The following is a 15,712-nucleotide window of genomic DNA, read 5'->3' as shown; positions in this document are numbered from 1 at the left end:
AAAATCCTTCAATCAATCCAATCAATCCTTCCCTCCCTCCCTCCTTCCTTCCCTCTCTCCTCTTCCTCCCTCCCTCTCTTTCTCCCTCCCTCTCTTCTTCCGTTTCTTCTATTAAGTTAGACATATGATATGGTTTTCCTAGTAATATGCTTTTTTTGGGGGGGTGATGGTGATCACGTCGGCGGTACATGGATAAATTATGGCTTTGCACTCAATGTTACTCCTGGCAGGCTCTGGGGACCCTTTGTAATGCCAGAGATAGAACCTGGGTTGGCCCTGTGCAAGGCAAATACCCTACCCTCTATACTATCTCTCAGCCTCTCAAGTGAGTCTTAATTTTGAGGGGGGGGTTGTTTGGGCCACACCCAGCAGTGTTCAGGGGTTGCTTCTGGCTCTGCGCTTAGAAATCAGGATTACTGGGGCTGGTGAGGTGGCGCTAGAGGTAAGGTGTGTGCCTTGCAAGCACTAGCCAAGGAAGGACCGAGGTTCAATTCCCCAGTGTCTCATATGGTCCCCCCAAGCCAGGGGCAATTTCTGAGCCGCTTAGCCAGGAGTAACCCCTGAGTGTCAAACGGGTGTGGCCTGAAAAACCAAAAAAAAAAAAAAGATCATGATTACTGGCAGGCTTGGGGGACTATATGGGATGCCTGGTATCGAACCTGTGTCTATCCCAGGTCAACAGCGTCACACACACTACCACTGTGCTATTGCTCCAGTCCCCTCCCAGTGCATTTCTGAGCACAACTGAGTATGATTCCCTCCCTCCAAAAAAAGAAAAGTAAAAAAAAAAAAAAAAAAAAAAAAAAAATTTCCAGGGCCCAGAGAGATAGCAGCATGCAGAAGGATGGTGGTTCGAATTCTGGCATCCCATATGGTCCCCTAAGCCTGCCAGGAGCAATTTCTGAGCGTAGAGCCAGGAGTAACCCGAGTGCTCCTGGTGTGACCCCCGTCCAAATTCCAATTCTCATGATAAGAATAAAGAAAAGAAACATGAACAAATGCCTATTAGATTATGTTGCCTTACAACAGAAAAAATAAACTTGCTTTTAGAGCTACACATTGCAGTACTTGGGGCTTACACCTTGTTCTGTTAGCATGACAGTAACATGGCAGAGTTCATGTTACCATGACAGTGCCAGGGATTGAATCCTCATTGGTTCGGTGCAAGGCAAGAACCCTATCTGTTGTATATGAAGAGGTAGCAGTTCTGTTACAATCTCTAGGAAGATACCAGGTTGGACCTTTGTTCCTACTATGGTTTAAAAACTACATGGTTATGAAACTCTGGGTTTGCTCAGAGCTACCATCTTAATACTGTCAGGTGTGCACTAAGCACATAGACATACTGAGATCTTAATATTTCACAGTTACTCAGTGCTTGTACGTATATATTGAGTGAAGGAGGAAGAGGGATAGTTCTATCCAGATGTAAAACTCATTGGGTATCTTGAAACCTAAATAAGACTTTTTAAATCTTTTTTTTGTTTTACAAGATAAGGTAACTATTGGCAAGAGGAAACGAAATGAAGATGATGAAGTTCCAGTAGGTGTGGAGATGGCAGAAAATACTGACAACCCTCTAAGATGTCCGGTTCGACTTTATGAGTTTTACCTGTCGAAATGGTAAGTGATTTTCTTCTGAAATAGATGCAGTACATTCTGAGAGAAGCAAATATATTTTGGAATTCAGATGCTTGAATATCAGAATGCTGCTAATCTCTGACTTTAGACAAATATTTAGCTTTTTAAATTTTTCGCTTGATTTGGGGCCACACCTGGTGATGCTCAGCAATTACTCATAGTGGGCTGAATGGGTTATATGGGGCTGGGTCGAACCTGGATTGACCAGGTACAAGGCAAACACTCAAACTTGTTACTATCGGGCCGGAGAGATAGCATGGAGGTAAGGCATTTGCCTTGCATGCAGAAGGACGGTGGTTCAAATCCTGGCATCCCATATGGTCCTGCGCCCCCCCCTCCCCCACAGGCTGCCAAGAGCGATTTCTGATCGTAGAGCTAGGAGTAACCCCTGAGCACTGCTGGGTGTGACCCAAAAACCAAACCAAAACAAAACCTTGTTACTATCTTCCAAGACAAATACTTCTTAGGGGGAGGTAAGGGGTTGGGCCACACCTAGTGACGTTCAGGGATTGTTACTCCTGGCTAGGGGGACTTTATGGGATGCTGTGGATCGAACCAGGTCCATCCTGGCTTTGCCACATGCAAGGCAAATGCAGTACCGCTACACTATTGCTCCAGCCCCAAATATTTACCTTTTTTGTTTGTTTGTTTGTTTTTGGGCCAGAAATAGCTACTGGCAGCACGGGGGACCATATGGGACGCCAGGATTCAAGCCAACCACCTTAGGTCCTGGGTCGGCTTCTTGCAAGGCAAACACCGCTGTGCTCTCTCCGGTCCCCAAATATTCACCTTTTAATTGAATTTTATCTCCATTCTTTATCTTCTTGGATTTTAAATCAAGAAAAAGTTTTGCTTTGTCTTACTACTTCTTTTCCCTAAACTTAAAACATAAGAAATTAATGCTATTTTTGAGCTTTGAAAAAATTCTACTTTTTTTTCTGGTATCTAAACTTCCATAATTTTATTAAGAATAGCATTTTAGGGGCCGGAGGGATGGCATGAAGGTAAGGCTTTTGCCTTTTCTTTTCTTTTCTTTTCTTTTCTTTTCTTTTCTTTTCTTTTCTTTTCTTTTCTTTTCTTTTCTTTTCTTTTTTTGTGGTTTTTGGGTCACACCCAGCAGTGCTCGGGTTATTCCTGGTTCCAGGCTCAGAAATTGCTCCTGACAGGCATGGGAGACTATAAGGACGCTGGGATTCAAACTGATGACCTCCTGCATGAAAGGCAAATGCCTTACCTCCATGCTATCTCTCTGGCCCCGGCTTTTGCCTTTCATGCAGAAGGTTGGTGGTTCAAATCCCGGCATCCCATCTGGTCCCCTGAGCCTGACAGGAGTGATTTCTGAACATAGAGCCAGGAGTAATTCCTGAGCGCTGCCGGGTGTGACCCAAAAACCAAAAACCAAAAACCAAAAAAAAAAAAAAAAAAAGAAAGAAAAAAAGAATAGCATTTTAGGGGTTGGAGCAATAATAGTAGAGCAGGTAGGGTGTTTGCTTTGCTTTGCACACAATCAACCTAGGTTTTGATCTCTAGCTCTCCACATGGTCCCCAAGTCTGCCAGGAGTGATCTCTGAGTTCAGAGCCAGGTGTAAGCCCTGAGTACTGCCTGTTGTGCTGTGCAAATGCTGCCCACCCATTCCACTCCAGAAAAAAATAATTTTTTTTAAAGAACAGTAATTTAGAGGCTGCATTGATATCTCAGCACCCTGAGTTTTGGATATTAGAATATAGAATGTAAACCCTGGGTTTATTAGAGCATATAGGAGACTTGGCATAACTAGTATCACATCAGCTGCTCTCCAAACACAGAAGTGGGAATAGCCCCTGAGTACCACTTGCATGGCCCAAAAATCAGAAGAGAGTGGAAAAAAGTAATTTGGAGGACAGGTTGTACTACTTTTAAGGAATTAAAAATTTTAGTAGTTCTTTTCTTACAGAAACTTGTTAACTCAAAATTGTAAGATACACACACTAAGGCAGTTTTTTTTTTCCTCAAAGAAATATAATGACTGGGGTTTGCCCATTGATTGTTTTTATTGCGTGCTCTTGGGTTCATTTCAGGATATTGGGCACTTTAAGATAAGTAGTTGTTAGCCATGCTGTGGTCACATGTGAGTTGAAAGTTTTGTTACTCCTAATAATGGTCTAAGTATTAAAGTTTGTGAAGGATATATATTAATGTATTGTATTAACGTACTCACTTCCAAACTAGTGCGTTTTCTCGAATGTGGGAGAAAAGTACAGATTGCTTGGAGGTGAGGTTGCTTCGGGGAAGTGATGCATATAAGCTCATCTTTTTTTTGTGGATATATTGCCTACCTTAGGCTATGGCATAGTAGGGAAATGTTAAAAGCCATTTTATTACATGCAATTAGGTATTTCCTTGATTTCTGATTCCTAATTCTCGCTTTCTTTTCCCCCATAGTTCTGAGAGTGTGAAGCAGAGGAATGATGTGTTTTATCTGCAACCTGAGCGCTCCTGTGTTCCAAATAGCCCCATGTGGTACTCAACATTTCCCATAGACCCTGGCACCCTGGACACCATGTTAACACGAATTCTCATGGTCAGGGAGGTACACGAAGAACTTGCCAAAGCTAAATCAGAAGACTCTGATGTTGAATTATCTGATTAGAGCTGAAGTAGGGTTGCTATTTTCATACATTGGTATGCACCAAACTGTGAATGCATCCAGCTTTGGAAAATGCTGTATAAGCCTAAGTCCTCTTGACTTGATAATAAATATTGGAAAAGAGAAGACTCGTGAACCACAGTGTGGATGTACAAATGGAAACTGAAGGAAAGAATTTGAACTGAAGACTGTTCTTTGACAGTGCTCTAGTTCTTAGATATGTTCAGAAGGACTAACCAATTTCTCTGAGTGGTGCATAATCTTATTTTGTTTGGGAATAACAAATCATGGCATATTTTTAAGGAAAACTGTTGTATAAAACTCTACCATAGTAACCTTAGACCTTAGAGAAGTAGCTTTGGAGTGAAACCTTGGCTGCAATACGCTGCTTGAGCAAGTCCTGTGTAAAAGTTCCGGGAGACACCTTAATGGAACTAAGAATGGCATCAGATAAGCACTGGGACTTGTACTTGAGGACCCAATAAGAATAAGCAGCTTTTTTTTTTTAAGGTAGAGAGTGAAATGGTTTTGCTTTTGATTCTCACTGCCAAGATTTTGCTGTGAAGATGGAAGCCTTTGGCAAAAGCCTTCTTAGCTCTTCACAGTCCCTCCCTCTCACTTTCTGCAGCCATGGGTCTGGATGTTGGTAAATTAAGGTAGAAGGTCTGATATTCTGCAAATTGATCATGTACACAGGAAATCAGTGAAACCTATTAGACCTCAGCTGTCTTGAAATATGTGTGAAAGCCCACTGAAATACCCAACTCTGGGTCTTGGCCTTTATTGCTGCTGTCTCATAGCCTGGGCTATGGTACATAGAAATGGGGGTTCTCCATTTGTTTTCACTTTGTCCCCAAATGGCAGCTTTCCTCCCATTGTTTTATCTTCCTTCTTCCCAAACAATCCCACTTCCTTTGTTGTTTGCCCCAATTTCTGGAGACCCTTGTCATTTCATAAAAGAATAATCTCTCCTTATTCTGGCAAACCTGTGGTGATTCCACAAAGACACAGTATTACTTAACTATCAGATATGGTAGAAAAGGTCCTAGAATGTTCCAATATAAAGCATTTGGAAAATGACTTTGTTACCCTATGAGACTTGAAAGTAGGAATTCTGGGGTTAGGGTACAAAGACATTGATAGTCTTGCATATCCACAAGCAGATTGTCTTATTATAGGTTTACTTCAAACATTAGCTGTTTTTGTAGTTCTATGAGGATTGCAAGTCATATGTGTATTTGGCATATCAGTCCATCTCCCTCATTCTCAGTTTCCTTCCTCACAGATTGTGAATCAAAGCTTTTATGATATTGACCAATACAACTTCTTTATCAGTCCATCTCCCTCATTCTGTTTTCTTCCTCACAGATTATGAATCAAGCTTTTATGATATTGACCAACACAAACTTCTTTATTTCTTCCCTGTAATAGAAATGAGAGAAGTCCAAAAGTCATCTTAGAATTTTAACCTTGAAAGTCTTTTCAATATGTGCCCCTTCCTTTTTAAGTGGGGTTGACAGGTGTATTTTTTTTAAATAAAGTCATTTAACTACAATAAAAATTTTTAAGTAGGCCTTTTGACATTGTGTACTACTCTATGCCTGTGACAAATTTTGTTTTTGTTACCACGAACTGTGAAAGAAGTAAATCCACCCTGATTCTGTATGATTAAGTCCATCTGTGTTTGTCATTGCTGACTGGAAAACTTCTTTCTTCCAGACCTTGTTTGATATGGAGGAAAAAACAATTGGATTGTCTGATAAGTCTGCCAATAAACTATCCAGAAACATCAGGTGTAATAGTCCCCAATGTACAAATTTTATGGTTTGTATAAACACTAACATTTTCTCCTTCTGTAGTTATATAAAAACAAATATTGTTGGCATAGTAGACAAATTGTTATAAAATGCCAGAAAGAAAAATTCTGTATCTTTTAACTGAAAACAGCCACTAACTACCCTGATAAATGACTATATCAAGTTTCCATGTGCATGTTAGTCCAGAGTTGTCCAGATCCAAAATTCACTCGTAAAAGAAAATAGCGATTTGTTATTGGACATCCTCAAAAGTGTAGCTGTTGATGTGTGTCAAGATTATTTGCTGTTTTTGTTTTACTAAAATTATGTAAATTTGCATTCCCCCTCCCCAGGGGAGGAAAAAAGTCATACCAAACAAGAGAAACATTGAAATCAGCCTTTTTCTTAAAAAAAAAAAAAAAAATTGGATTTTCCCTTTACAGAAACCACAGAAATCGTCCCTTAGAATAAAACAGTATATTTGTATTCGATGGGTGAGTTTTTTTTTATTTTTGTCTCATTAAACTAATTTTATTACTTTGTTTTCTGATTGACCCTATTGATAGAACCCAACAGATGGCAGTATTACAAAGAAAGATAGCAAACGGTCTTAGAAAATAATTTACATTTTATTCAATCCAGAAAACAGCATTTCATTGCAGTATTTTTGATTTGTCAGAAATTTCTCCTGGTTTTTGTTAACTGATCAAAAGTCCTGAACACTAGAAAAACTAGATACTATTTATATATTATATGTTTTGTTTCTGGCAAACTTAAAAAATTTACAAAGCTGACATCAGTACTATACAATCATTTGAGTCCTAAATTTTTTTTTTTTTTTGCCATACCTGACAGTGTTCAGGGCTCACTCTTGAGTGGGCTTGTGGAGTGTGGCAACCCTAGGGGATGCTAGGAATTGAGCCTGGGTTGGTTATATGGAAGTCAAGACCTTACACGCTGTGCTATCTCTCCAGCCCCATGATTTTTGGGGACTACATCTAACGGTGCTCTGAGATCATTTTTTGTGAGGTTCAGGGGACCATATGAGTGGCAGGGATCAAACTTGAGCATGTTGTGTACAAGTCAAGGGCCCTATCCATTATACTATTTCCAGTTCAAATGCTCTTTTCATTTATTTATTTTGTTTTTGGGGCCACACTGGTAGTGCTCAGGGATTACTTCTGGCTCTGTGCTCAGAAATCACTCCTGGCAGGCTTGGGGGACCTTATGGGATGCCAGGAATCAAACCTGTGTCAGCTGAGTGCAAGGCAAATGCCCTTCCCATTGTGCTACTGCTTTGGCCCTGTTCATTTTTTTTTTTTTAAAATACCTGTTAGGAGCCAGAGAGATAGCACAGCAGTGGGGCTTTTGCCTTGCATGCAACAGATTGGTGGTTCGAATCCTGGCATCCCATGTGGTCCCCTCAGCCTGCCAGGAGCGATTTCTGAGTGCAGAGCCAGGAGTAACCCCTGAGTGTCACCGGGTGTGACCCAAAAACAAAAAAAATTTTTTTTAAATACCTGTCTAATCAAGTAATCTTAATCTTTAGTGAGATAGATTGATGTCTTTTTCTTTCTTGATTTTTTTTGCATTCTTGAAACTCCATGATGCTATGTTTTGGGTTTTTTGGGGCCAAACTAGGTGTGCACAGGCTTTAGGCCAGGCTCTGTGCTCAGATGTCACTGGTGGTGCTTGTGAGCACTGGATAGTGCTGAGGAGTCAAACCTGAGTCAGACATCTGCAAGGCAGGTGCCACTGCCCTAACACTCTACTCTTACTGGCAAATAAATGGGGCAATCAAGCGATTTTAGGAACATCTGTTAAAACATTTCTTGGTTTTTTTTTTTTTTTTTTTGGTAATGTTGCAAGGTACGTTGTTAGATTTTCTTTTTTTTCTTTTTCTTTTTTTTTTTTTTTTGGTTTTTGGACCACACCCCGTGACGCTCAGGGATTACTCCTGGTTATGCGCTCAGGAGTCACTCCTGGCTCGGGAACCATATGGGATGCCGGGGGATCAAACCACTGGCAAGGCAGACACCTTACCTCTAGTGCCACCACGCTGGCCCCTATTTTTTTTTTTTAATGTTGAATTCTTTGTTGCCTTTGGGTGAATACACAGTAATTTATACATGTTAGTGCACATATAGACCCAGATGTAGCTCATTGTAGAACACTTACTTGCCTGAGTGAGGCTCTGGCATAGCAAAAAATTTTCAATTTAAAAACATCTACTCTTGGGCTGGTGCAGTGGTGCAGCGGTAGGGCATTTGCCTTGCACGGGGTGATCTAGGATAGACTGCCATTTGATCCCCCAGTGTCCCATATGGTCCCCCAAGCCGGGAGCGATTTCTGAGCACATAGCCAGGAGTAATCCCTGAGCGTTACTGGGTGTGGCCCTAAAACAGTAAAACAAAAACAAAAACTTAGTAAAGTATGGGGTTTGCTTTACATTGAATAGCAATAGAAATTTTGGCTAAAGTATACTTCATCTGACATTTTTAATATTTTTCAGTAATGTCCATTTTCAGTCTTGCTGGTTTCATTACTACTTTTTTCCTAGTAAGAATTATACTCCTGGGGCCAGAGAGATAGCATGGAGGTAGGGCATTTGCCTTGCATGCAGAAGGATGGTGGTTCAAATCCCGGGTCTGCCAGGAGTGATTTTGAGCATAGAGCCAGGAGTAACCCCTGAGCGCTGCCGGGTATGACCAAAAACAAACAAAACAAATTATAGTCCTAGGTATATTTTTTGGTTTTTGGGTCACACTCGGTAGTGCTTGGGTTACTCCTGGTTCTGCACTCAGAAATCACTGGCAGTCTTGGGCAACCATATGGGATGCCGGAGATTAAACCTGGGTTGGCCATGTGCAAGGAAAATGCCTTACTGCTGTGTTATCAATAACCTCATATATTTATATTTTAATTTTGACATTGAGTTAATATATTCCAGTGTTTTATTCTTATTTTCCCTTAGGTTCTAGTTATTTCAGAGTAGAAATTTTGAGAAAAGTATTTATATATGTTTTACATATCTTCTCATGTCCAAATTTATTTCTCAGGTTTAAATGAGCTTGTTTTGATATAAATTGAGTTCCAAGTTATTTTCCTTCAGAGTTTTGGAAACATGGTCCCTTTGTTTGGGTTGGGAAAGGCTTAGGGTCCTACCTCAGTACTTATGGGCTATTCTGGGTCTGTTCCAGTGACCATCTGGTGTTTAGGGGAACATGTATGGTTCTGGTGACTTGACCCTCAGTCTACAGGATGCAAGGCAAGTACCATAACCCTTGAACACTATCCTCGGCCCCTCTCATCATGTTTATTTATATAAAGATATCTTGAAGAACCTGGTGTCAGTTTAATTCTTGTTTCTTTTTTTTTTTTGGTTTTGGGGCCACACCCGGTGGTGCTCAGGGGTTACTCCTGGCTATCTGCTCAGAAATCGCTCCTGGCTGGCATGGGGACCATATGGGACGCCAGGATTTGAACCAACCACCTTCGGTCCTGGGTTGGCTGCTTACAAGGCAAACGCCGCTGTGCTCCAATTCTTGTTTCTTTGTGATTGAACAGATCTATTTTCTCTAGGAGCTTTCAGAATTTTTGCTGCTTGGTTTTGTTTCTCACTGCAGGTTTTCTGGTTGTATATTTATTCATGTGTTTTGGGGTCTTTTTTTTTGGGGGGGGGGGTCACACCCAGCAACACTCGGGTTACTCCTGGCTCTGTGCTCAGAAGTTGCTCCTGGCAGGCTTGGGGGACCATATGGGATGGTGGGATTTGAACCACCGGCCTTCTGCATGCAAGGCAAATGCCCCACCTCCATGCTATCTCTCTGTCCCCATTTATTCATCAGTTTTAAAATTCTGGTTCATTTCTTCTCATTTCTTTAGTGACTCCTCCACTCTCCTCCCACCTTACTACTAGGTTTTTAGCCCCAGGACTGGAAATGTGTCCATTTCTTCCTGTGTGTGTATATATGGGGAGAGAACCCATGAGTTTATTTTGAATTATTGATTAGACTGTTTATTTTGCTGTTTTTGGACAGTGGCTTGTCTTAAGTAGTCTGGCTGGTTATTTTAGATTGTGGGCACCTGCTCCTGCTCGTATTTATTGGTAAAAGCCCAAGAACAAGCTCTATTCAATCCTTTCTTCTAATGCTGACTTCCAGTCAGTTCCTTCTGTCTGTCACTCCTCCAGCAGTTGTTCAAGATTTCCCTTCTAGACTGGAAAAAGCAGCAGTTCCAGATTGTCCTCTACCCCAGGGGCTTTTAAGAGGAAGGGTTTCTAGTGGGTTCAGCGTGTGCATCCCCTCACCCCAGCAGAGCTTTCTACTGCATTGCCTAGCACCCATGGACTTGATGGATTATCCTGTGTACAGTAAGACATCACCTGTCCTGCCTCCCTTTCCAGTTTCATCACTTTCAGTCTCCTGTGGATTTGGGGGAGGGGGTTGGGTAACACCCGATGGTGCTCAGGGGTTACTCCTGGCAGGCTCGGGACCATATGGGATGCAGGCATTCAAACCACCGTCCATCCTGGATTGGCTGCATGCAAGGCCAGCATCCCTCAAACCATGAGGAATTGGTACGTTGGGGAAAAATTTGACACCCATTTTAATCCGCTCCTTTTTTGGGGGGGGGGTTGGGACACACCCAGCAGCTCTTAGGGGTTACTCCTGGCTCTAAGCTCAGAAATTGCCCCTGGCAGGCATGGGGGACCATATGGGATGCCAGGATCAAACCATCGTCCTTCTGCATCGGAAGCAAACACCTTACCTCCATGCTATCTCGCCAGCCCCAAGTCCGTTCCTTATTACTATATAGGTTATGTTGAAAGAATTTCACGGTTTTTTTGTTTTGTTTTGTTTTGTTTTTTTTTGGTTTTTGGGTCACACCCGGCGGTGCTCGGGTTACTCCTGGCTGTCTACTCAGAAATAGCTCCTGGCAGGCCCGGGGACCATATGGGACACCGGGATTCGAACCAACCACCTTAGGTTCTGGATCGGCTGTTTGCAAGGCAAACACCGCTGTGCTATCTCTCCGGGCCCAGAATTTCACGTTCTAACACTGCAAAAATAAGGAAAGAATTTCACTTTTTTTTTGTTACACTCACCTTCAGGTTAATTTTTCATTTGATATAAGAATCAAGGTAACAATCTTTTTATGTAAAATGGTTTATGTAAAATAGTGAGATATGTCTAAACCTAAAATTTGGTTACTTCGCAGATAGAGGTATAGCTAAATATTTGCCATAGTATACCAAAATCATACACAGAACAGAAAAAGCTGCTTTTATAATATTTGTCAAGATCTTTTAATTTTTTAACTGAAACCCAACTACAAACATGTTTATAGTCATGGTGCTTAAACAAAGACACTTAAATTAAAAATAAATCTTGTCTATTTTTTTTTTCTCTCACTCTCCTCTTTCTCTTATTCATCTTCCTCCTCTTCTACTTCCTCTTCTTCATTTTATTTTTTTAGGCTAGTCAAGTGAGGCATTTGGAGTGGAGAAGGAACAAAGAAATCTGTAACTGGCTGTGATCAATTGTAAATACCACTGCAGTCGGACCAGCCTCCTCCTCTTCTTCCTCTTGTCTTTTTTTCTTTTCCTTCCTCTTTCTCCTTTTTCTTCTTCCTCCTATTCCTACTTTTCTTCTTCCTCTTCCTCCTTTTTTTCTTCTTTCCCTTCCCTTCCTCTTCTTACTTCTTTTCCTCCTCTTACTCCTTTTCCTCTTCTCACTCTTCCTCCAACTCTTCTAAATATTCTCCTCTTGGGTCTCTGGGACTCCATTGATTCCTATGTTGTTTCTGTTTAGTTTATCAAAGACTTCTATTTTCATCTGTTCACATTTTTTGAGTAGTTTATTCATTGATCATTTGCTTTAAGGTTCTTTTTCAATCTCTTCTGCTGTATGGAGTTGTTCTGCATCTTATCCTCTGGCTCACTGACCTCATCCTCAGCTGCTGTTATTTCTTTGGAGAGGCTTTTCCTTGAGGTGTTCACTTCATCTACTGAGTTTTCCAGACCTCTTATTTCAGTTGTAAGTTCTGTCATTATGTTCAGTTCAGATTGATCTATGCTTGCTTTAGTTCTTTGCACATCTCCATATTAATACTCTATAAACTCCTTATCTGAGAGGCTAACTAGGTAGTTGGTACTTTTCATGTCATCTTCATTCTCTGCGTGGTGTTGTCCTGCATTGTTTCCCCATTGCAACACTTGTATAGTGGTTTTTACTATGTGCTGTGCAGGGGTTCGTGGGTTAGAAGATGAGCGTGGCCTTGAAGCCAAGCAGAGCGCTCACCTCTGGCTCCACCTTATTAGGTAGTAGAGCCTTTACTGGGTTTCGGCCCTGGAGATTGTGTTCGATGGTATCTTCTTGGCTTCTTGTGCAGGAAAGCAGACAGGGAACAAGGTAACAACAAACAGTCCTTTATAATGGCTTTCCTGTGCCCAAACACATTGGCAGGGATCAGCACCCACCTTATTGGGTGGGGCCCTTACCAGGTTTGGGCCCTGGAGAATGTGTTCGATGGTGTCTTGGCTGTCTTATGCAGGAAAGCAGGTCCTGTGGATTTTTTTTTTTTTTTTTTTTTTTTTTTTTTTTTGGTTTTTGGGTCACACCCAGCACCGCTCAGGGGTTACTCCTGGCTCTACGCTCAGAAATCGCTCCTGGCAGGCTCGGGGGACCATATGGGACGCCGGGATTCGAACCGATGACCTTCTGCATGAAAGGCAAACTCCTTACCCTCCATGCTATCTCTCCGGCCCCGGTCCTGTGGATTTTTAATGGAATTAGGGGTTTGATACTTGGTTGCAGTTCTTCAGATTTATGCTATTTACTAAAGTGTTATTTCTGTAGGGTTAGTTTTTAGGGCAATAACCACTAGCCGATACTTTCATTGTCTTTATAAGAACCAAAGTTCCCGGAGTATATTGTGTATTTATGTTTTTGGACAACATCCAATGATTCTCAGGGATTATTCCTAGCTCTGCACTTAGATCACTCCTGGTGGGACTCAGGACCATGTAGGGTGCCACGGATTGAATCCTGGTCAGCCCTTCCAAGGTAAAGTGCCCACTGTACTCAACTATTTTGTATATCTAAGGTGTTGGATTAAATATTTCATAATTTTATTCAACTTGTTAACTCGCTTAGAGACATCAGTGTGTTTTTGTTGTTGTTAATTTCATTTTTGATTTCTGAGCCATAGCTGGTGATGCTCATGGATTACTCCTGGCAGGCTCAGGGATGCTGGGTTTTGAGCCCTGGTTGGAAAGGCAAACACCCTATCCACTGTGCTACCACTTCGGCCCCTGACTGGTTTTAATTTTTTTTTTTTTTTTTGTTTTTGGGCCACACCCGGCGGTGCTCAGGGGTTAGTTACTCCTGGCTGTCTGCTCAGAAATAGCTCCTGGCAGGCACAGGGGACCATATGGGACACCGGGATTCAAACCAACCAGGTCCTGGATAGGCTGCTTGCAAGGCAAACACCACTGTGCTATCTCTCCGGGCCCTGGTTTTAATTTTTAATATGAAACTGCCTAGTTAGTAGCAGATTTTTTTGGGGAAGGGGCATATCCAAATTCTCAGCTTACTCCTGACTGCACTCAGGGATCATTCCTGCTGGTCCACAGGGGGACTGACAGTATACCAAGGAATTTAACCTAGACCCCCTGAATTTTTTGTTTTGGGGTCACACCTGGCAGCGCTTGGGTTAATCCTGGCTGTATGCTCAGAAATTGCTCCGGCAGGGTCAGGGGACCATATGGGATGCTGGGATTCAAATCACTGTCCTGCATGCAAGGCAAATGCCTTACCTCCATGCTGTCTCTCTGGCCCCCATTTTTTTTCTTTATTTTCCCCTGAATTTTCTTTAGAGTGGGGCTAAACTTGGCAATGCTCAGGTTACTCCTAGCTATGCATACAAGAATCACTTCTGGCAGGGCTGGGAGTCTATATGGGGTGTTGAGAGTGAGCCCTTGTTGGCTATATGCAAGGTAAATTCTATACCTACTGTACAATCTCTGACCTAGGAGTTTTTATCCTTCCATCCCCCCTTCATTTCTATTTAGTTTGTGGGGAAGAAGTGGCAGTGCTTCAGAGCTTACTCCTGGAGGTGCTTGGGATCATATGTGGTGACAAAAATTGAGCCACAGTCAACTGTACAAGGAAAACACCTACTCCCGTACTATCTCCAGCTTTCTTATTTGGGTGGAGGGCTCACCCAACAGTGGTCAGGGCTTATTTCTGGTAGACTCAGTAGACAATATGGGTGCCAGGGACTGAGCCTGCATCAACTGCTGTTCTCTCTGGCCCTGTTTTGGGACATTGGAGGGTGGGAACACTTAGTGGTGCTAGGGTTTGAACCCAGAACTCGTGTGCAAAACCAGCACTTTGATCTACTCCTTCTGCCCCTTATTTTAATGTCTCTCTTTTCTTCTCTGATTTATATGCTACATGTTCTGGTCTTTCAAAAACAAACCAAAGCTTAATTTATCATTACTTATAACCTGGACACCTTAAGCTCAAGTCAGAATTTTTATTGTGTCCAGGGGCTGGAGAGATTGTAGTGCGGGTAGGGAGAAGCAGAATCTCAGACATTTCTAGGTTACTGGCTTCTCCAGATCATTCAGCTCTCACACATTTGTTTTAGATGTGTTCGTTGTAAGACATGATATTGCTCAGTAGAAGACTTGTATAGAGTAAAAAAGGCACAGGAGTAATCTGTAACTCCCAAATATAGCAGTTCTGTGTACTCAAATGTACTCAGAAGACTGGAAGGCCTTACCTGGAGAAAAGCTTAAACTATTCTAATTAGATGCCCCTAACATTCATTCTTTTAGCCAACTAGAAAACACCAGGAAAAAAATATCCCTTCCAATTCTCCCATGACTCAGATTGTCAAGTGGGGCTCCACAGTTCAAACTGGGATAGACACGGTTTTCCATAAGGGCATTGGGCTCCTCCAATACGTCTGGGTATAGGTGATTTGCCTGCAAATGAGAGATGATTTTCATGTAGCTATATTTACAATTAAATACTGAAATACAAGGCTGGAGAGAGAGCACATCGGTAGGGCATTTGCCTTGCACACAGCCGATCCAGGACGGACAGTGATTAGAATCCCAGCATCCCATATGGTCCCCCGAGACTGCCAGGAGCGATTTCTGAGCACAGAAACAGGAAGCAGCACCTGAGCGTCACCGGGTGTGACCCCAAAAAAACAAAAGCAAAAAACCCGGAAACACAGTCATTGACAGGAAATGTATAATTAAACACTTCTTTGCACTCTATTTGTTGTGGTTCTTTAAGCAAGATCATCATAATCAGTATCTAAAAGGATATCAGTTCTGTGAGGCAGAGCTTCTTAGCTTTTTTTTCTTTTTTTGTGGTTTTTTGGGTCACACCCGGCAGTGCTCAGGGGTTATTTCTGGTTCCATGCTCAGAAATTGCTCCTGGCAGGCATGGGGGACCATATGGGACGCCGGGATTCGAACCGATGACCTGCGTGAAAGGCAAATGCCTTACCTCCATGCTATCTCTCCGGCCCTATTCTTAGCTTTTTCTATGCATGATAACTTTCACTCAAGAAATGTAACATGGGGGCCAAAGAGATAGCACGGAAGTAAGGCATTTGCCTTTCATG

The 15,712-nt window shown here is 42.1% G+C and overlaps 1 protein-coding gene across 1 annotated transcript in view; it reads left to right on the top strand.

The window, feature by feature from the left end:
• The window catches only part of ZMYM4 (zinc finger MYM-type containing 4), a 154,431-nt gene extending 148,846 nt beyond the window's left edge, over positions 1-5,585 (top strand). The window contains exons 29-30 of the mRNA XM_049774621.1: positions 1,494-1,623; positions 4,064-5,585. Coding sequence (XP_049630578.1) covers positions 1,494-1,623; positions 4,064-4,271 — 338 coding nt within the window. The 3' untranslated portion in view covers positions 4,272-5,585. The remainder of the gene's footprint in view (positions 1-1,493; positions 1,624-4,063) is intronic.
• The last annotated feature ends 10,127 nt before the right edge of the window (positions 5,586-15,712 follow it).

The sequence above is a fragment of the Suncus etruscus genome, chromosome 6 (genome assembly GCF_024139225.1).
Source record: "Suncus etruscus isolate mSunEtr1 chromosome 6, mSunEtr1.pri.cur, whole genome shotgun sequence".
Lineage (NCBI taxonomy): Eukaryota > Metazoa > Chordata > Mammalia > Eulipotyphla > Soricidae > Suncus > Suncus etruscus.
This window is presented reverse-complemented; position numbering and strand designations above follow the sequence as displayed.